Source organism: Terrapene carolina, unplaced genomic scaffold (assembly GCF_002925995.2).
Source record: "Terrapene carolina triunguis isolate 2854851 unplaced genomic scaffold, T_m_triunguis-2.0 Scaffold113, whole genome shotgun sequence".
Classification (NCBI taxonomy): Eukaryota; Metazoa; Chordata; order Testudines; family Emydidae; genus Terrapene; species Terrapene triunguis.
Genome location: NW_020664464.1, coordinates 7,353,201 through 7,375,915, shown reverse-complemented (window position 1 = coordinate 7,375,915; position 22,715 = coordinate 7,353,201). Strand labels below are relative to the sequence as shown.

At 42.2% G+C, this 22,715-nt stretch overlaps 1 protein-coding gene across 2 annotated transcripts in view; it reads right to left on the bottom strand.

The window, feature by feature from the left end:
- TLE1 (TLE family member 1, transcriptional corepressor) overlaps positions 1–22,715 on the bottom strand; it is a 111,905-nt gene that overhangs the window by 48,077 nt on the left and 41,113 nt on the right. For both annotated transcript variants that reach the window (XM_024193152.1, XM_024193154.1), the window contains exons 7-9: positions 19,027–19,231; positions 18,249–18,265; positions 8,180–8,296 (exon numbers count right to left, since the gene is read on the bottom strand). In XM_024193152.1, the coding sequence (XP_024048920.1) occupies positions 8,180–8,296; positions 18,249–18,265; positions 19,027–19,231 (339 nt within the window). The remainder of the gene's footprint in view (positions 1–8,179; positions 8,297–18,248; positions 18,266–19,026; positions 19,232–22,715) is intronic.

The window sequence follows — 22,715 nt, the reverse complement described above, 5'->3', positions numbered from 1 at the left end:
AGTTTGCACAGTGCTTTGAACGTGAAAAGCACAATGGCGAGGATTTTCAAAGAAATTTCCTATGTGTACTACTTGTTTCAGAAGATTCTCCTAAATCCAAGGTAATACTCCTGGATAAGTCCAGAGTCCAGTTTGAGACCATCCCAATTTCCATTTTAAAACTTCATAATATCAAAAGTTTTGAGCAGAAATTAAATGCAAAGATCTTGAATTTACTGTCTTATTTCCAATCCCACAATTCTCTTTAGCCAACTTATTTCTGCTTTCTAGACACAAATGCCTCCTTGTCATTAAAAGTGCTGCTTTTAGGAAAGCAGGAAAACAGCAACCATGTGAGTGCAATTGGAAATCTAGTAAATCTTTAAATATTAAGCCTGTTCCAAGTGGAATTATTTTAAACTCTGTTTTAAGAATTAAGTATTTATTTTATCTACTTATAATCCAATTCCATTCCTACTGCTTCTACCAAAAAGAGAAGTTGTCTTATTTTCCATAAAATCAACAGTTTCACATTGTATATGATTCCCAAGGAAACAGACAATGGTTTAAGCATGCTCTCCTTTGAATAAATGAGGTTATTAATACTCCCAAAACTGCTAGCATCTGGACACTAGTGAGGTGAAAGATTTTAGTACATAGGAAAGTTTGTCAAAAGTTCCCAGCATTGATACAAGATGGTGGAAGAAATCACAGATTTTGGTTTCAAAGATGCAGTGGTAATACAGGGCTAGGTTAACAGGAGAGGGAAGGTGCCCCAAGCTGCTTACAGTTGCTCTGATGCAACCCCAAAATCAAAGAGACTACAAGGGTGTCACTGAGAATAGAACTGAACCTATTGTGAGCAACACAAGCATCTGGTGAAAACCTGGGATCAAGTGAAGGAGATAAATCATACCCACAGATGTTGAGAATTACAATAGAATCTAATTTTCTTGGGTCTGAGTGACCAGCAATGCAGCTAGTGCCTGAAGCCACAGATCCAGGGCATTCTTGCCACTGTACAATTGTGTCACAATTGCACTTTTAACAAAAATAAATCAGTCCTCCCCTCTGTTTCTCTGTGTGACTAACATCTCCATTCCCTCTCCAATTACTATTATTTCTATTTAATTTACATTAAATTCTGTTCCTCCCATGCTTATCTACCATAATCTTGGAAGAAGGTTAAGGGGAGAAATGCTGAGCCATTGCAGCCAGTGCATATGATCCACGACCCTTTCTGCTATTGGTTCTTTGGAACTTCAGGGGCAAGTAAAGCTGGTCAAAAGACAACATACAAGTTGTGGAAACATTTTACTGGTGGTTTTTTGTTTTGTTTTTTTGCGCATTGCTTTTCATAGAAATTTTGTAATTTCAACCAACGTAAGTAGTAGGTAGCTTTGTTAGGTTACATGGCAAGCAGAAACCAATGGCAGTGTGTTTCAGAGACTATATAGACTCAAGTTTGTGGGGCTTGTAGCTAAAAATAGCTGTGTAGACATTTGGGTTCGGGCTCCAAAGTTAAGGAGGGGGATGGATTTTCTTGTAGATGTACCCTCACGGACCCTGAGGCACATTCAAGCTACAATGGTGGCTACTATTACAATTTGTAGAAGGGGAGGAAACAGAGGTAAACAACTTGCTTCTGAATCCTAGAAGGCTTCTGACTCCTAAAGGCAGGCACTGCTGGTTCCCTAAAACCCAATGACAGTAATAATCTTGGGACTAGGCTAAACTATTCAGTCATTACACTATATAGCATGACTGAATATGGAGAACATCAATAAGTGTGGCAACAACCATACAAAACCTGAAATACAGCTTTTAACAAGGGTGTTTTTTTAAATCGGGTTTTTTAAATTTAAATCAGTTTTTATTTTTGTTTTTAATAAACCTATTTACAATTAAAATTGGAACTATGACAACCTATGGTGAGGCCTAAACTTATTATAATGTATTAAAATAATTTAATTTAAATGCAAAAATAATATTAAGCTGTACATATTTGAAAGTGCAGAGAGAATATTTTCTTCATTTCAGTTTATTCAACCATTTCAGTTCAGTGACTAGTTCATTCAAAGTTAAGTAACTAATGGCAGTTGAAAATGCAGGAAAGCTTGTTTTCCTCTTCCAATCTATGAATGAAAACTAGGTTTGAGACTATGAGATCTACTAGTTCTAAAATCTTAAGGACATGGTGACCAGAAACAATCAGATTCACCAACTACAGATAATACTTCCTTTGTTTAATAAATCAGATAGTTTTAAATGCAAAACATATTTTGATAAACTTTTATATTATGTATGCAGTATATTTAAGATAGTTTAATTAAAAATTAGTATCCCATTTTTTGTGCTCTTTTAATTGAAATTCCATCAAAATAGAGCTTGACATAAATCTTATGTTAAAATTAATCATTTAATAAAGAAGAAAAGGACAGTTACCTGTTCCGTAACTGGCGTTCTTCGAGACGTGTTGCTCCTGTCTATTCCACAGTAGGTGTGCGTGCTCGCCACTTGCACCGGTGCCAGAAGTTTTTCCCTTAGCAGTACCCGTACTGGGGGAGCACCGTGGTGACCCCTGGAGTGGCGCCTGCATATCGCGCTATAAGGGGAGCCACAGGCTCCCCCCACCCTCGGCTCCTTCTTGCCGGACAACTCCGACAGAGAGCAAGGAGGGCGGGGTGTGGAATAGACAGGAGCAACACACCTCGAAGGAGGCCAGTTACGGAACAGGTAACTGTCCTTTCTTCTTCGAGTGATTGCTCCTGTGTACTCCACAGTAGGTGATTCCAAGCAGTATCTGTTGGAGGTGGGTAGGAGTTCACAATGGTTCGGGACAAAGTACCGCCCTGCCGAACCCGGCGTCGTCCCTAGACTGGGAGACGATCGCGTAATGCGAAGTAAACGTGTGAACTGAAGCCCACGTGGCCGCCCTACACATGTCCTGAATGGGGACATGGGCGGCGTAGGCAGCTGATGAGGTCTGAGCCCTCATAGAGTGGGCCTTAATGACAGGAGGCGGGGGAATCCCTGCCAGGTCATAACACGTGCGTGTGCACGAGGTAATCCAGCGGGAGAGGCGCTGAGTAGAGACAGGTTGCCCTCTCGCCCGCTCAGCCGAGGCAATAAAGAGTTGAGAGGATCTCCGGAACGGCTTAGTTCTATCCAGGTAAAAGGCCAATGCCCTACGCACATTGAGCGTGTGGAGGCAGCGTTCCTCGCTAAAGGAGTGGGGCTTAGGGCAGAGCACGGGGAGAAAGATGCTGTGCTCCATGTGGAAGGTGGAAACCACCTTCGGGAGGAACGCCGGGTGTGGGCGAAGCTGGACCTTATCCCTATGGAAAACCATATAGGGGGGTTCTGAGGTTAAGGCCCTGAGCTCCGAGACACGTCGGGCAGACATGATTGCCACGAGGAAGGCCACCTTCCACGAGAGGTGCGACCAGGAACACGTGGCCAGTGGTTTGAAGGGGGGAGCCGTGAGACCTGACAAGACCACGTTGAGGTCTCATTGTGGCACGGGGGGCCTAGCGTACGGAACGAATGATCGAGGCCCTTCAGGAAGCGGGAGGTCATAGGGTGGGAGAAGACCAAGTGTCCCTGCACTGGCAGGTGAAAAGCCGACATGGCTGCGAGGTGCACCCTGACTGAGGCCGGTGCCAGATCGTGGGTCCTAAGGGATAAAAGGTAGTCTAGGATGAACTGGAGAGGTGCAGCGGAGGGGGAACTCGCCGCTCGCTCGCCAACCTGGCAAACCTGGACCACTTCGCCACAGACGTCCGACGCGTGGACAGCTTCCTGCTTTCCAGGAGGACTCTCCTTACCTGCTCCGAACACATCTTCTCCTCCTCGTTTAGCCACGGAGTAGCCACGCTGTCAGGTGGAGCGCGGCCAGATTGGGATAGAGGAGGCATCGCCCGTCTTGGGAGAAGAAGTCCGGGCGGAGCGGTAGCACCCTCGGGGGAGGGGGCCGCCAAGAGGCGTAGGAGGGGCCCGTACCAGTGCTGGTGGGGCCACACCGGGGCTATAAGAATGACCCTCGCCTTGTCCACTTTCACCTTCTGAAGGACCTTGGCGATGAGGAGGAATGCGGGGAAGGCATAGAGGAGCTGGCCTGACCAGCTCAGGAGAAACGTGTCGGAGATCGCGCCCTTCCCCACCCCTCCCCGGAACAGAATTGTGAGCAACACAGGTTCTGGCAGGTTGCAAACAGGTCGATCTGGGGAGCTCCCCACTCTAGGAAGATTTGGTGGGCGACCGCCGAGTGGAGTGACCACTCATACTGGGGGGAGAAGACCCTGCTGAGGCAATCCGCTTGCGTACTGCAGACGCCCGGGAGGTGAGCCGCTCTCAGCCGCTATACAGAACTCCCAGAAGGCCAGGGCTTCCCGGCAGAGGGCTAGGGAACGAGTCCCGCCTTTCTTGTTGATATAGTACATGGCGGCGGTGTTGTCCATGAGGACTCTGACCATCCTGCCATGGAGGTGCGTGAGAAAAGCCACGCACGCCAGAGGTATCGCCCCGAGTTCCTTGACATTTATGTGCAGGGACAAGTCCGGGGTCAACCTCGTACCCTGGGTCTGTACGTCTCCCATGTGAGCTCCCCAGCCCAGGTCCAAAGCATCGGACATCAGGTCTATGGATGGGTTGGCCTACCTGAAGGGAACCCCTTGCAGCATATTGCTCGGGAGGGACCACCACTGAAGGGAAGTCAATACCGGGGACGGGATCGTGAGGACCTTGTCCAGGCCATCCCGGGCCTGGGAGAATTGGGAGGCTAGCCAGAGTTGGAGGGGCCTCATCCGGAGTCTGGCATGGCGGACCACGTACGTGCAAGCCACCATGTGCCCCAGGAGCCGAAGGCACAACCTGGCTGTGGTCACCGGGAACGAGGAGACCGAGGCAATGAGGTCCCTTAGGGTCTTGAATCTGTCCAGAGGAAGAGAGGCCGTGGCCTTGGAGGAGTCCAGGAGAGCTCCAATGAACTCTATGCGCTGGACGGGCACTAAAGTAGGTTTTGCCTCGTTCACGACTAGACCTAGGTTTTTGCACGTGGCCAGGAGTAGCTGCACGTGGGACTCCCACCTCTGGACGAGAATCGCCCTTGAGGAGCCAGTCGTCCAGGTAGGGGAAGATTTGCACCCCCTTTTTCCTGAGGTATGCCGCCACCACTACCATACATTTCGTGAAAACCTTGGGGGCTGTGGATAGGCCAAAGGGGAGGACCGTAAACTGGTAGTGCCCCATCCCCACCACGAATCTGAGGAAGTGTCTGTGCCCCTCGAAAATGTGGACATGAAAGTAAGCGTCCTGGAGGTCCAGGGCCGCGTACCAGTCTCCCGGGTCTAGGGTGGGGATAATAGAAGTTAGGGACACCATGCGGAACTTAGAACGGGTTAGGAACCTGGTTCAGATAGTGCAGGTCCAGGATGGGTCTGAGACCCCCTTTCGCCTTGGGGATCAGGAAGTATTGGGAGTAAAAACCATTGCTCTGGAACTGTGCTGAGACGCGTTCCACCGCACCGAGGCTGAGCAGCCAATCCACCTCCTGATCCAGGATGCAGACCTGCTCAGGATCTCCCAGGGCCACATTGGGGGACGGGTGGCTTGGCGGGGGGTGGGGGGGGGTGAAGTGAACTGCAAAACGTATCCCTCAGCAATAGTGCTGAGGACCCACTGGTCCGACGTTATGCGGGACCATGCCCTGAGGAAGGCAGACAATTGGTTGCAGAACAAACTTTATTGGTCGGGGGGGTCTCCCTGGCAACAGGCCCAGTGCCCCCCTGTAAATAGTCAAAACTGCCTCTTTCCCTGCCTCTTGCCCTTAGAGGGACCAGGCTGCTGGGCAGAGTGGGACTGACTCTGACCGGCGTTTCTGGTCTCAAGGCCTTCTGTACGGGGGCTCATATCTGCCCCTAGTCGGTTGAGCCGCTGGGAGCGATTTGGCCTTGTCCTTTGCCGGAGGGACGTAGAGACCTAGGGTCTTGCAGGGTGGTGCAGGAGTCTTTCATCCCATGCAGCCTGACATCCATTTGGTTCACAAAGAGCGCCTTGCCATCGAACGTGAGGTTCTGCATCAGGGATGGGGCCTCCGTCGATAGACCCGATAACAGGAGCCACGATGCCCGGCGCATGGAGATTGCAGACGCCATGGAGCGAGCCGCCGTATCAGCCGCATCCGCCACCGCCGCCACCGCCTGTAGGGCCGCTTTAGCCGCCGACGACCCCTTTCCCACCAGAGCCTTGAAGTCCTTCCTATCCCAGTCTGGGAGAAAGGGCTCGAACTTAGGCAAAAAGACTCCCACAGGTTAAAGTCATACCTGCTGAGTAAGGCCTGGTGGTTGGCTACTCTCAGCTGAAAACTAGCTGACGAATAAATCCTTCCGCCAAAGGAATCGAGTCTCTTGGCATCTTTGTTCTTAAGGGTGGGCGCGGGTTGGCCTTGGCGCTCTCTGTGGTTCACCGACTCAACCACGAGCAAGTTAGGTGCTGGGTGGGAGTAAAGGTATTCATGACCCTTCGCCGGCACAATACACTTCCTTTCAGCCTTCTTGGAGATAGGGGCCAAGGAAGCGGGAGCTTGCCACAAGGAACTGGTGATATTGGCAACACCTTGGTGTAACGGCAGGGCCAAGCAGCACGGTGCCGAGGGAGATAGAATGTTGAAGAGGGAATCAGTGGGAGCTGGAGCACAAACGACGACGTCTGTCGTGTCGAGATCGGCTCCGGTACCCACGCCTGACCGGAGAGCGTTCCCTGCGCTTCTCTCGGTGCCTGCGCTCGCTGGCGGGCGGCGTAGAGGGGGCCCGCGATTCCCATCTCAACAACGGGTCGGAGGGTTCGGCCGGTGTTGACGGTGGCCGGGTGTCCCCCAATGAGCGGTCGCTGCGTGTCAAGCAGTGCGGGGAGTGATCCCTGGAGTGAGAGCTGCGGCTCACCGAAGAGGTCTGACGGGCACCTAACAGGGGCTTGCCTCGAGACCTGGGGCCCATACGCGGTTGTGAGCTCGGCATGGGCAAAGACATAATGTCCTTTGCAGCCTGCACCACCTCCGGCGTTGATGGCACCGGGCTGCACTGCTCTACACGAGTCTGAGGTCTTACGCCCGGGGGGGGGGGACCGAGAGCTGCCCAGCGCGGGACCAGCCTCCCCCTTGTCCTTAACGCGGCGTTGCTGCGAGGCCGGGCCCTTCCCTTGCTTCCTGGAGGGAGAGCAACGCCGAGTGGTCGAAGGGGCCTCGCTACGTACCGACGACGCGGCGGCCGGTGCAGAGTCCGATCTGCGTACCGGCGTCGGTGTTATCGCAGACTCCATTAGGAGAGCTCGAAGTCTGAAGTCCCTCTCCTTTTTAGTTCTTGGTTTGAACGACCTACAGATTTTGCAGCAGTCGCTAATATGAGTCTCACCCAGGCAGCGAAGACACTCAGCGTGAGGGTCGCTCCTGGGCATACAGCGGCGACAGGAGTCGCACAACTTGAAGCCTGGGGCGCGGGGCATGCCCCGAGCCCAAGCTAACACTGAGAACGATCCGACGAACGGTACCACTAGGGAAGAAAGGCTGCAGCAGAGCTGGAGCGCAAAGTTCCGACCACCTTCACTAGCGGCAAGAAGGAACTGAGGGTGGGGGGAGCCCGTGGCTCCCCTTATAGCGCGATATGCAGACGCCACTCCAGGGGTCGCCGCGGTGCTCCCCCAGTATGGGTACTGCTAAGGGAAAAACTTCTGGCACTGGTGCACGTGGCGAGCACGCACACCTACTGTGGAATACACAGGAGCAATCACTCGAAGAAGAATGCACCATTCACATTTTCTAACATAAAAAATTAAAAATAAATTAAGAAAAATTAAGAATCCAAATAAATGTAAATTATTCTATATAACTACTTAAAAATAAATGTGGTGTATCCTCCTGATTAGCAAAAACAAACACCAAATTTAATGTGAAGCTATATTTAGTCGCAAATCAACATGAGAACTAACCTTCTTTAGGAAAATAACTAAAAAGTATAAATACAAAACCAGATTATAATAGATTATTTAAATGAGGTTGCCTGTTTGCTAATTTAAATTATTAAAATGGGTGATTTAAATAACTTTGATTTAAATCAATCTGCCCTGCTTTTAACAACTATTTCACTGCTCACACACAAAACATCTGCAAATAAATGATTAATTTATTTGAAACAGATTTGCTTACATAGTGGCTGGAATCCTTATCATCCACCTTTCTTTTTTTGATGTCATTGGAATATTCAGGACCATTCCTGCGTTTATCCGTGTTTCGCAGGCTGTCCGATACCAACAGAGAATTACTCTGTAAAGACAAAAAACAAGTCAATCAAAAATTCCTTCCCGAATCCCTTCATATACACCTGAAAACAAACTAGATGCAATAGATATTTTAGAAATGTAATACCGTCTCAATCTCTCATTCGATTTAATTCAACTCAAAGTCTTCAAAGGCAAATTATAATTATAGGGATTCATGCATTTTACATTTTGCTTATTCTTTGCATAAGTCAACCTAGCAGAAACTTAGTTCACTCGTCAGCAACTATTTGTGAGGTTACTCAATTTAACTGACCTCATTGTTTTACTTTAGAAGAAACATTGTTTATTCATGAACATACAGTATTTTATATGTATTCACATACACACAAACATACAATGGCATTTATACATTATAATTGTAAATTTAAAGTTATTACCTAAGGATGGATTTCTCATTTTTACGTCAAAAGCAAATAAAGCTTGGAGGATCTGCCCATTGCATGTACCATTATGAACACTACCTCTTAAAACAATAACAATTAAGTAGGTGTTAGCTACAGAGTAAGATTACCCAGTGCTCGTTTATTTATTAGCTGTGATAGTAACCTCAAAAGGATGCCCTCAACAAATTTACTGCAAACAGAAAGATTAAATATTTTCACTGCCAACATAAAATTCACCATTAGTGTGAAATTAAAGCTATCACATTGTTTAATCAGTCTTGGACTTAAAAACTGAGGCCAATACACACACAAAAGACAAGAGCAAAGACTAATCTTTTCTACAAATGACACAGGCTACTTTCATTCAGTTATGAAAAGTACAAACTGTTGACCCAAAGAAAAAAAGGCATTTTAAATATTTTTGGGTCACATGACACAATTTGACATGCCTCTGATTCCCATCTCCCCTCCAGCTAAAGCATTAAAACATGTTACAATGAGTTCTTTTAAGTACAGAATTAGCATATGCAAGAGGGCAATTTGTTCAGTGATGTGTTAATGCCATGAACAATGCTGAATGAGTTGTGCAAAAAACTCCTATCAAAAAGACCTGATAAGCCTGGTTTCTAAAAGCCATCTAAAAAAAGATTATCACAAGAAGGAAGCATGGTGCCAATATATATTTACATACTTAAAGGAAAACTTACTTTAGGCCAAATCAGATACAGTGGTGAGTCCAGAAGGAAATATTTGTGTATAATTAAAAGCCAGATATTTACTCTTAAAATATCATAAACATAACCTAATAGTCAATTTGCTACTCATTGAATGACTCCGCATTTGAAACCGAAGCTTTGCAGTGCTCAAACATTAATGCTCAACCACATAGAGGAAGAAAACAAAACAGGGTACACAAGACAATTTGAATCCTCTTTTGCCTACTTCAGAGGCTGTACTTTAAAGCTCGCTCTAAGCTCTTTTATTCATGACTATTCAAGCTACACAAATGCCAGAGGGCTTTACACAAAGCATATGGGAGGGTCCAATGAAATTCAGTATAAAGAAGCTCACAGTAATGTCTTTACCACAATGTTTTGTGGCTAAAAGGTGGGCTTGTTGGATGACTGAACTAATTACCTTGATAAGTATAGGCGGAATTTAACCCAGCTTCTCCTTCAAATACACACACAAGAGAATAAGGAAGCCAGTGTTTCGGAAGCAATATATATTAAAATCCAATTCTGATGAAAAATGGATTTGTATTTTAAAATGAACACCCAATGTCTGCAATAGAAGATACAGCTTAAAGAGACACAGTCAACTCAAATTTGACCACAAAAAAATGCTAAGAAATAATTTTTTAAGCAACACAAATATTGCAGGATTGAGAAGCTGAAAGGGAAACTAATAATAAAATGCAAAACTGACTTCATTTGTTTTCATTGTCCAAACTCTCACAGAAAATAACTGCAAAAAGGGAAAGAGCAGTTTGTATTTTTAAGACCTGGATCCTGCAAATTTTTCCACATGGGTGTAGATTCCACTCATGCAAGCAGCTTGCAAGATCTGTGCCTAAAATATGTTGAGAGTAATTTCAAGTATTAACAGAGATAAGAAATAGGTTTTATTTTATTTTTAAATTTAGTGTCCCTTTAATGCATAGTTCCTGCACATATGATTGTACCCTATGTTTACACGCACGTGTCTATACCAAACAATGCTGACACACTTCTGTGCAATTCAGTATTCCAAAAAACGATAAAGAAAAACTTAGTTATCAGTCCAAAAAGTATACATGGCATTATATAAACCCCAAAAGCATACTCATGCACACATACAAGCAGTTCCTATGATATGTATTTAATTACTAGTTTACAGAATAATAATTAAGGGGCAAGAATCCACAGTTTCTGGGATGTAACTTCCCCATCCCAATAACCACTAGTAGTCCTTATCCATTATTTTTTGTACCTGTGCCCCAATGGATACGCAGAGGTTATATCAACTCATCAGTTTCATTACCCTGCAGGGTCACATTGGGGATGGTTAATGGGTAGCAAGGACCTGAAAGACTAAACTTATTGGCAATCTTTTTCAAGGTTATTCTTAAGTAAAATTAAAAAAAAAAAAACGTTTTGCCACACCGACTTGCGACATCAGGAAATCTACTCATGATTTTTCAGCCCCTTCCATCCCTCTCCAGTTTTCCAGACTGAGGAAAAAGGAAAAAGTGACTGGAATGGCTATTCCTCAATAGTTCCTCAAATAGAAACTCTTAACCCAGAACGAGAGAGTCTCTTCGCCCAGGTCTACACTATAAACTTACATCAATATAATTATGTCACTCAGGAATGTGAAAAATCCAGATCCCCTAACTGACATAGTTAAACAACCTAACCCCTGTGTAGACAGCAGCATGTGGAGATGAAGTACCTACACTGAAAGGAGAAGCCCTCCCGTTGTCATAAGTAGTGCCTTCACTTCATGCTGCCGCAACATTTAAGTGCAGACCAGCCCTTATTCTGGAATAAAAATATCCATGAGAAGCTACTGCAATAGGTATTCCAGTAATTTCCCTGACAAGCGCTGAAGCCTATGATGTAGGAATGTGAGCAGGATCAATTAACATGACATGTCCAACATCCTAGAGTTTGAGATCTCGGATGGTTTGGGTGTTCATTCACAGATTATGCCAACACTGTTCTGGGTTGCATAAAATCACAGTAGACAATAAAGGGATTTATTTTAAAAAATTAGATTTTACTAACTATTCAAAAAAAATAGTTACATTAACAGCAGTCCTGAAAACAATCAATTTAGACTGGGTAAATTCAATGATTAGTCTGGGCAAGAAATGAAAATAGTACATTAAAATATTTAAAGGTTTAAGAGCAAGCTTCAAAACTTCTACCACAATTGATGAAAGTATTTTTTTATGTATGTATGCTTGCTATTGCAAACTACTCCTTCTGAGTGTCAGTTGTATGGAATTCCATCAGGTGGTATGAAAGGGTCTCCATTTTCCACTCATGTTACTAGCACTTTATGAAATACTGAAATGACACAAATGACAGTAAACAAAAAACTGGGACACAGATGACAATATCAAATTTTTTTACCCAGGGCTCAGCGTGCCTCCTGCCAACAGAAGTGACTTGAAGGTTCAGAAAACAGTTACCAATTAGAACAGCAAACTGAGAAGATTCTCCAATTATGTCAGGTCAAGTACTGTCTATATTTCCCACATGATTAGTGCCCTAAATGGCATAATATAGGACTGATAGCATTAAAGAGCAGCAGCTTCACAACACCCTCATGCAGCTGATATTTCTATAGAGATCCAATCAGTTCTTGTCTCTCTCTTTTATGGCTAATTTAAATACAACAAATGAAATAAAAAAGATAGCCTTACCATTCTACAAATGACTAATTTTGAAATGTTAGAATTACTGTTTTCCCTATAGAAATAATACAGATTTTACAGATAATAGTAAACTTTTCATTTTGGATTGAAATCTACAGTGTTAACTGATTTGTGTCAAAAAATATCTGGTTGACTCACTAAGAAGAAAAACAGCATGACACCAATTTTTGTTTTGTCTTAATTTCAGCAGACTAGACACTTAATTGAGGATAATCCTTCCTTTCATGCTAAGAACCCAATTTACCAGGGATTAAGAATGCGAAGTCTACATACAATGTATCCAGATTGGCATAAATGATTAAATCAATTTTATAACTAACATTTTATTTTTCTCCAATGGCTCAAAGTTATTATTTATTTGCACAGATTCCCTTCTTCAAGTAACTCTTGAAAAAAGAAAAAGAAAAAAGCTTAATGTGACATTACTTCCTGTCAGTGTTACCAGACAGCATAAAGGCAATCATGGATCTCAAAGCGACTTTGCTGCCAACAAAATTCAAACACTGAAAGCATCGGCAACAAATGTGAAAGGAAAACCCGCTCATGGATGCAGAGAGAGAAGGCAGGTTTCCTAATGTGAATATAATGCACATTATTCAAATGGATTTCCTTAGCTGCCATTCCGATTCCCCTTAGGAACTCTTTCCAAACCACAAGGAAAGTACGTGTCAGCAGGACAGACTGGGAGTCCAAAACACCTCATTTATCCTCTGTTATACTACGGCATAGGGAAGTTAATTTGCTAGCACACACCACATTGACAATTAGCTTTACATTGAACATTGTAACAATTAGGTAGCAGAGTTCCCATCACATCTGCGTGCATGTTTTAACTACACCTAGGACCAATTAAGACATTCTCTAGAGCTGTATTTTTTCCACTGTGCTTGGTCATTTTACAGATTCTGCTGTACATCTAACCAACTGCAATGACTGACCTCAATCATTATAACAGATTGAACTCACACTTGTCTGTACTGTCAGCAGACCAAAAAAAGGCTGATATGTTCATTTAGCTACCACATTAGACCTGATCTGCTGCACTGCACACCAGCATTATCTGCCAACATCCCTATGTACCAGGAAAACAAACATTTACCCTTTGTCAGAAAGAAAAGCAGGAGCAAATCTAACATCTACATCCAAAATATCAGAGGGCCAAAGTAAGCTCTGTGGCTCACTATCAAGAGAAAGAGGACTGTCATGCTCCACTAGCAAACAAGAACAAACAGCATGAGTTGAATAGGAGGGAAATCATTTCACAGGTCCTATGGGGTGTAATTTTTTAAAATATCTGCCCAAGAGTAAAGATTTGACTCAAGTCCTAACAACTTACAGTTAGTAACAACTCTACCACTGTTCTCTACCCAACCCCCACCACCCTAAGATATGAGAACTTTCTTCCAGAAAAATAAGCTGTAGGAAATTAACGTTAAAAATAAGTGGATTTTTGTTTTAAATATGAAGCCTTATTGCTCTTTTGCCATCTTCCCTCATTTCTCTTTTTATCCCCCCCGCATCCCTGTTTTCTTCCTCTACTTGAAATTAATTATAAATATTTTATATTTTTACAGGATAGAGAAGCACCACAGCTACTATTAAAAAGCTACCAGTTATTTATGTGCTCAGTGGGACGCGTTGCCTGAAAACAGGGGCAGTAATCAACAAAAGTTTCTATGGCATGGGTCAAAGAAACAGACTGAAGAGTACAATGGTTGGATTTTTGGGGGGAGGAAGGGTTAACTGAAATGAGTGTGCACACTAATTTAATAATTATTATTTTTAATTTACATATACAATATCACAATTGTCAGCACCAATCATAAGCTAGAGAAACCACTACTGTAGACTGGTAATGACCTGCACAGAATGAAGAAGGCTTCCTACATAAAAACTGAAGTGTATTTGAAAAAGTTTAATTACAACTGGAACTTAAATCTAATAATGGCAACAACCACCATCATAAAAACTGGTATCTTCACATTATTATATGAGCACAGTGAGAAATGCCAAATTGCTTTCCTCTGTGCTTCTGTTGAACTCAATATTTTCTAACTAATGTCTGTCAAAATGGGGTCAGGAATTATCCATAAATACTTATCTCCACCGCCCATTCCTCTTCTCTTTTGTTTTGTAACTTTTGTTGCCAGCCCTCAGCACTTGCTGCTTCAAGTTAGTTTCACACTAGACTGCAACACAGTATTCCACAGCTCTTGCATGCAAGTAACTCTAGTTAGAGTTAATTGGTATTTTGCATGCATTTGGACACAGGATTGGCCTTACTTTTAACTTGACATGGCCCTTAAAAATAAATAAGAGGGATAACATATGGTTAAAGGAAGTGTGGTAGCTTCTCTCTTATAAGCTCTAGGAAAGGTACTATCTTCTTGGTGCAGCTATGAAAGCATTGGTTCTTTAATATATAAATGCATACTAATCTTTTCAAATTATTATGTATTCAAAATTTCATTTTAAATAGTTTACATAAATCATTATGTCCACCACAATCACCTCCCCCAAGAAAGAGAAGCATCCAAAGAAATATTTTAGGATGTTTGTCTTTGGGTGTTGTTTGAGTTCTTTGTGGGTGGGGTGGGAGAGCGAGAAAGTTTTCTATTCACTGTACAAAGAACATGACTGCTTTATAAATATTGCTGTTTTCATAAACGGTAATCAAGGCAAAAATTAACTACTTTCAAACCTAAAGGTACTTTATAAGTCTTCTAAAAACATACTGTCGGAATTCTTGTCTTCAGACAATATGAATCACAAGTGCATAAAAAAGATTAAAACTCCACTATCTATGAATTACTGTTGATACAATACAGTACTTGAAAACATTTGCATTTCTATGTTGTCCGAATAGACTGCTAGAACAGTGACAGCACAAATGATAAATGAATACCTGAGATGAGTCTGACAGATGTTGTCATTATACCCTTTAGAGAAAAATGTGGACAAAGCTTGCTGGCACTGAGTCTCCTAAAACCCTTATTAAACTTCAGTTACAGAACTTAGTTAGCATAACTGACTGGTCAGCTTTATTAGCCGTAGCCCAAAAGGATCACAACAGTTAAAATGTCTGCATTCCTGCGCCAAACTCTGTTAAGATGGCTCATTTTTGGACAGCTGGGATCACATCAGTGGAAACTTGCCTGAGGTTATAAGTGCACACCTCTGCCTTCGAAACTGGCCAAGTTGAATTTTGAAGATTTAGTTTAAGTTATCATCATCAACCTCAGAAATTGTGCATTAAATAGCTTTTATTTTTCAAAAAGTTTGCAGACAAATTGCACTTATACCAATTTCAGGATTTTTAGGATAAGAAGAGTGACAAGGTAAGGGAGAAAAAAAAAGTTGTTGTAGTCCAGCCACTCAGATGCAGTGGGAGTATGTACAGTAGCAACTTCTAAAGGCATTGCTCACACACAATCATCCAGAATTATAATAAATTTGCTTAATGAACCTCCACATGCGGAGTATTTTACTCCCAGTTTTCACTAGCTTATGCATCTGTTTCAAACCATACAGTTTGAAACTCTGACGGCATGTATTAGTCTGGGTGCACTTTGTTTTTTTCAAAAAGAGCCTCACAAAACTCTGAACAGCTTTAATCCATTAAATTACATTAATACCTCACAGATGAGCATTAAAAGCTTGCTTTGTATTTGAATACTTTTATCTTGCAACTTAGAGTAATCAACACCCATTGATTGCACTGGAAGCTCACACCAGTTATCTTCACTGGAAATTATAGGGAAGTACTGCAAAGCAATATTGAACAATATTGCAACTACTTTAGATTAACAACATGGTTTCTAGTGTCTTGGGTGATCAGAGCAGATTTCTGTCAGCAGTTTTGGCAGCATCACCATATGCATTTAATATGCAAAGCCTCATTGAAATAAATATGTAGGTCACCAAGATGATGGATTTAAATAGTAATCTGCATGATAAGAATATATAGTACTAGATTAGGAAACACTATGATAAGATTTATAGTCATGTGGACATGACTTATGTAACTATGACCAGTTGAATATTAGCCTTAAAAAGGTATTTAAATATAAAAACCATTTCCAAGTGACATTAAAGATGTGACTAAGAAAGAAAATTCAAACCAACCAAAACTCACTGTCAAATAAATGTTAACCACAAATGTTAAATCTGAATTTGGATAACGTCCCATGGATTCTAAATATCTTTAAAAATAAATAAATAAAAACGCAAACTTCTGTTTGCCATGAAACGGATACAACGTGTTTTATGTGTGTTAAATCACATGCTTAAGTTCATCTCTATTCAGCAAAACATGTAAACCCATTTAAGTGTTTTGCTGAACTGGGATCTAAAGAGTGGCAGACATCCAATTCTAGGTGGCATATCCAAACAACAAGGACAGTAAGCATGGAATTTTCTTTACATTTACTGTACATTCTTCAGGGCCCTGAAGTCCCACATGATCCTATGTGATACCCCAGAATGCACTTATGCTAGTTACCTCACACCCACAGCAGAGAATCATGGATTTTACATATGGTGGCAGGTTGTGACTGGGGTGGAATTGTTTCAGTTGACTGTATGAGTTTAATTATAATTAAGAAAATGAAACTGCAAACCCACACAATGTACTAAAAAGGCTTTTCTGGCAGCCCGACACAGCAGATCACATTTATACTGTATCTAACTTTCTTTGTTGTGCATAATGAAGGGTTGCACAGAGTCTGCATTCTATAACACTGCTTTGTCATTCTGGGCACCTAAAACTTTAAAGTCAACACATCTCAAGTGTCCTTTGCATATTTGCTGTTTAAGCATACTGCATATTTCTCAAATTGTCACATTTTTCTTTAAATTATTTGCAGAATATTTTTAGCAAAGTATTTTACACAGGACCAAGAAAAAAGTGTGGTGAGATCCATCTTTTGACTCTGAGAAAATACTTAACTAAAGGTGGGATTCTCAAGAGCACCAAATAGATTTAGGAACACAAATCCCATTGTTATATAATGGGACTTGTACTCCTCAATCCCTTCAGTGCTTTTGAGAATTCTACCCTTTAACCATTTCCACAGCTGTACTGACATTAATGATGCCACTGCAATGAGCAAGGAAATAAATAAGAACGGTTAATTCCAACTTGGAAGCAAGAGAAAAAGATCAGTTTATCATATAAAAAGCATGCAGGAAATTTTTAATTAAAATATTTCCAAGCCCTGCCATTCAAACAACCGACATTTACAAGCAATATAAACAAAAACAGGTAAGTGTCTTAAGGCTATCAGACAATAAATAACCCTAGTGAAACTGCATCTTGCACTGCAGTCTAATTGAGAGTGAGAGAGAATAATCACAACTTATTTTGCTGCATAAAGGACTAAATTCACCCATGGCATTAGTGAATAGTTTCATTTTATAAATCAAAATAAATACCTGCTGACACCTGAATTTGACATCATTACTCAGACACAAAAATGTGAAGAAAAAACAAAGTAGCACCCTTTGGTGGACTTTTCTTGGGATGGGGACAGAAGGGTGGGGGGCTAAGCCAGATCCTTATTTTATAATGAAATTTTTATTACAGTTTATGCCTGAAAGGAAATTATTCAAGGGAAATTGCAGCTGATGCATAAATCAAGTAATGAAGACATTTGTATGGGTAGAGAGATTCAGTTAGAGAAATTACAATGCCCAAGAGTCTGAAAACAGCAGTAATGTGTGGATTTTGATTTCTCACCTGTTCTGCAACTTAAACTTCTGCAGATTTTTTTTTTTTTTAAAAACTCCTTAACTGCCACTCAAAATGTGAGCAGCAATAAACATGACTTAAAAAAAAAAAGTAGCTCCAGAAGGCAAACAAATCAAGTCTGATTAAAGTTCAAATCTCCGCCATTGCCATGATTTTATCATGACCATAGAAATTTTGTAATTAAACAGTTTCTTTTAATTTTTCCAACTTAAACAATGTACTGAACAGGGTACATATATGCCTATCATATACAACTATGACTACACAGGAGGGAGAACAAGGAAACCTACAGAGAAAAAACAGGTGCGAGTAATTTTTGTTTATCTAGTATTCTTGAAGCAGAAACATTTTAAATGTTAACAGAAGTATTGGTACTTACTGTGCCCGGCTCTCTGTCTGCTCCCGTAGTAACCAAGAAATGCACAGACATGCCCGTTCAGACACAGAGGCAAGAACAGAAATAAAAAAAGGGGGGAAAAATTAGAACACAAGCCCCGAACAGTTTTAAAATGGCTTTTATTTATATAAGTCATTGCACATTCCTAATACAGTGATTTCCTGAAAATTACAGTATTTTGTAAACATGATAGATTTACAGTTTAAACATACACAAAGCCTAGTTTTTATTTCATGACAGAATAAATTATCTTTTTCAAAAATTAGTCAAGTGCAATTTTGCCCAATATTTAAATGTGTACTAGAACTTAAGCCTATGAAACTAAAGTAACAGATACAGTTATCTAAACCTTTCATTTAACACATTCACTTCAAAATTTAACTTCTCATTCCCCTCTTCCCTTCTCCCCACCAATTTAACAACATTAGTTTCTTTGAAAAAATTTACCCAATTATGCAGTTTAACAATTATCCACAATATTGTGCAGGCACTGGTGTTACACTAAGCATTCCCCAGGATGTCAAAATGCCCTGCAATCTATAAAGCAGGAGACACCTAATGGATCGCCTATTTCAAATACTGAAAACTTCCAAGCTTAATTTTGCTTCAGTGGTAGAAATGCAGACACACTTTTTTTTTTTTTTTACAACAGTTTGTTCTCGTTTTCATTCTATATAATTCGATTTCTTTAGAGATGCACACAATTTGCAGCAATGTGCGAATTTGACAACGTCCTAATCAGGCTTGCCATGCCTCTCACCTCTGTGGTGTTCTGCATCATGATGCTTCTTGTCATCTTTTATTGCCAAGTGAGACTGCCCACCCAAAGCACTAGAGAGGGCAAGAAGGCCAGCACTGCTTCCAAGTGGAGGAATTCCAGGAGGCTGAAGTCCTGATGGGTGTGGTGTAAGAGGCACTGGAGGTCCATGGCCATGGGAAAGATGCTGAGCCTGCAACTGCTGCTGCTGTTGTTATGGATGGTATTGTTATTCACAGGAGGAAGTATGCGAAGCACATAGTTGAGGAAGAAAAGAGAAGAAAAATGTTGGTTAACTATTCGTAATCAATCCTATTTTTACCCTATCTTCCTCTCCACTCCACCCCACCACACTTTGTGTCACCTACTCCTGATCTGAGTAAAGCTAAACAAAAGTAGTTAAAAACACATTAGCCCAGTCTACAACAGCACTCCCACCATCACTGAAATGGGCCACTTTTAAGAAAAAATGTCTACCAAAAAGACAGCCTACAAGACTGCATTATTTCATGCTTAAACTGAGCTTTTATAAAACCTGTGTTCCTAAAATATTTCAGTGTCTACACTAAAAAACCTAGCTAGCATCAACCAGTGCATGTATTCAAATACAGCACTCCCTACAAGCATTGTGGTGCTTATGGATTATGACACCTCTCTCAATTTCAGGTGCAGCTTCCTAGATCAGGTGTATACCACTTCTTTATTTAAGGTTGCCTAACACTTCCTATTATAAGGCTCTGTTTTAAGTTGCTTATAATTTTACCAAACTTTTACCATTCAAGATGAAATCTCCCATGCTGGGGGCATGCCTCAAGCTGAAATTTTTTGGGCAAGTTTCTGCAAAAAATGGTTCTGCCATTTCCAAGAACAAGATTAGGGGAAATAAGTTGTTTTGCCCAAGTTAAAAAATTCCTTCAATTAGTTCACTGAGAACTCCTGTTTTGAAGTTGAGATTTGAAATTTGGCAGGGGGTTTCCTTTGGGTGAGGGATGTGCCTTTTGCTGCCCCTGTGTAAATCCATCAAAGTTTCTAAATGTGCAGTTGTTAGAACTTGGCAGCTAATTTCCACAAGGATTTCACTTGCCATTCCAGGGATGCAGGGATTTTCCTGCAATTGCTGCTGCTGACTGTTGCGACCAGCTGTGGCCCTGGGCACAAGAACTAAGAGCGGGGAGACTTGTCTCTCCTGTGCTCTCAGTTGACCCTGTACTAGCACCAAGGCAGTGTGGAAAAGAGAGTAGCTTGATCTGAGTGCAGAGGAAACAGCAACCAGACTGTGGGGCAGGGGGTCATTGCAGAGGGTGCAGAATGGGACAAGGAGCCATTGGGTGAGGGAAAGAAATAGGACTGGGAGAGGGATAGACTAGGACTGACTAGTCAAGGAGTGTGGGTCTGGGCTCAGTGTGTGGAGACTGGTACTGGCTAGCAAACTGGGACTGGGACAAGAAGCTATGGGGACAGAGAGTCTGGGAGGAGGAGGCAGAGAGGAGGGGAGAGACAGGACTGGAACTGAGAAAGGCTGGAGGAACAGAAGGGAGTCAGGCTTGACAGAAATATCTGACCACTACAGACAATTCTCTCCAGTACCTGGAATGTAACCCAAGATTCCTGTATCTCCCTGTTCCTCTGCAGTCTGCAAACATCTGTGAAATCTCACTGACAAAGTGTTTCATTCCCCTCTGGAATGTGCTGGGCCACATAGAAGATGACAACCTACTAGTGCTATTAGTTACTCCATAAGCTCAAGTGGCAGAGGATCTAATGTTTCAACACTGTTGTTGAACCATATATGTCTCACTATGACGTCACAGGATGGAATTGTGGGGTGGGGGTGGTGGGGCGGGGGGTTAGTTTGCTTTTTTAAAAATCCAACTACACACACACCACTACAATAACAGAACATTACGTTTGCAAAGTCAAGCACTCAAAAGTTAGAAATGCCAAAATTAAGGATTCCTATGCAATTCAGCCCTCCCTGCATGTATGCATTATGAGAGAGTCTTTAATTACACGATCACATACTCTTTTTTCCCCAGAGGACCCATGCTTCATTCAGTGCACAGGATGGACCTGCTCTAGCAGTGAAGCAGGGCTGGACCGTTGCCTCATCTGGTGCAGAAGTTTGAATGAGACAGGGGATTACAGGAAGACAAAGGATAGCCTCATGGTTAAGGCAGGTGAATGCCACACTGGAGAACTAAATTCCATTCCTGCCCCTGCCACAGAGTTCTTATGTGATGCTAGTCAAGTCACTTAAACCAAACTTTTAACAGGTGTTCACTAATTGTGTATTCCTCGTTATATGTCTAACTTGAGACCATGGAGTCTGATTTACAACAGTGCAAAGGACTCAACTGCAACTGAAGTTAATAGGAACTATGCTTTGCACATATAAAGTGCCATATAATGCTGAATACTCTGAAAATTCAGATCCTATGCATCCCAAATTGGGCACCCATAATTAGTAGACACGTTTGACCTTAATGTCTCTGTGCCTCAGTTCCCCACCTAAAACAGCCTCCTTGGGATGTTGTGAAAATAAATTTAATGTTTGTGATGCACTTGAATAGTACGGCAATGAACGTCACAGAAAAGCCCAAGAGTAAATTTAATAATCCTGTCTTCAGAGCAGGGTTGGAATAGCATGCACTAAATGGGGCATGATCAATGACAACAAAACAAAATACAGAATAGCTCATTAAGTGATCAATTATTTCTGTGCACTCTGAGGGAAGAGGCCTGTGGAAAAAACCAGCATGCGATCATGTAATTAAAGATTGCATCATAATGCACACGTACAAGGACACCAAATTAACGTCGCACAGACTACTGTAGTAACTTTGGAGTGCTTGACTTTGCAACTTTAATACATTTCTTTTTTCTTGTTTTATATTTATTTTTGTGTTCACATGTAAAGCATATGTTACATTTCTCAGAGCTATGCAATATTACATATCTAATGTTAGCATAAGATACATATTTGCACCTATTCATATCATTATTTGGTCCAATTATTGTTTCAAAAAGAACGTCTTGCACAAGGATTGCACATGGTGGAAAGGGAAAAAAGTTATGCCTTACTACATCTCCACACAATCCATACAGACTGCAGAGGATCACTAGCCCCTACCCACAGTCTTTGGGCTTGTACACATGAAGTGGAGGGGGGGGGGGAAGGTTACATTAAAATTGTGGTTTAAAGTAGCTGCTTCTTTCTTTCTTTCTTTAATGTCCTGGGGTTGGTGTGTCAAGTGAGGGGAAAGGGAGCAGAGCCAAGACCAGCCAAGTATCTTCTCAGCTGCCCTTGAGCCCACACACAGACAGTAGGTGGGTAACCTTAACAAGCAGACTGATCCAATCCTCCGAGTGATCAGACCTAACACTGGGCACAGCATTGTGAAACTACACCAGGAACACTTCTTGACTGAAATGGTGCAGCTTCCAGGCCACAGCAGTACTCCAAGAGTTCAGACAGAACTGACATTAACAAAGCTGTTATTGGACTTACACAGAGCTACTGAAGCTGTAGCAATACTTGGAATGTTTATGGAATGTTATGAGCATTCCAGTCTGTTGTTGTAGAAACCTGCATTCTCTAGTGTACACCACCTAAAGTGCTTGGGTTAAACCTAGCCTTCTCCCCCACCACCCCACCGGGCAGCTATTATACCGCACTCCCCTTTTAGCTAAGT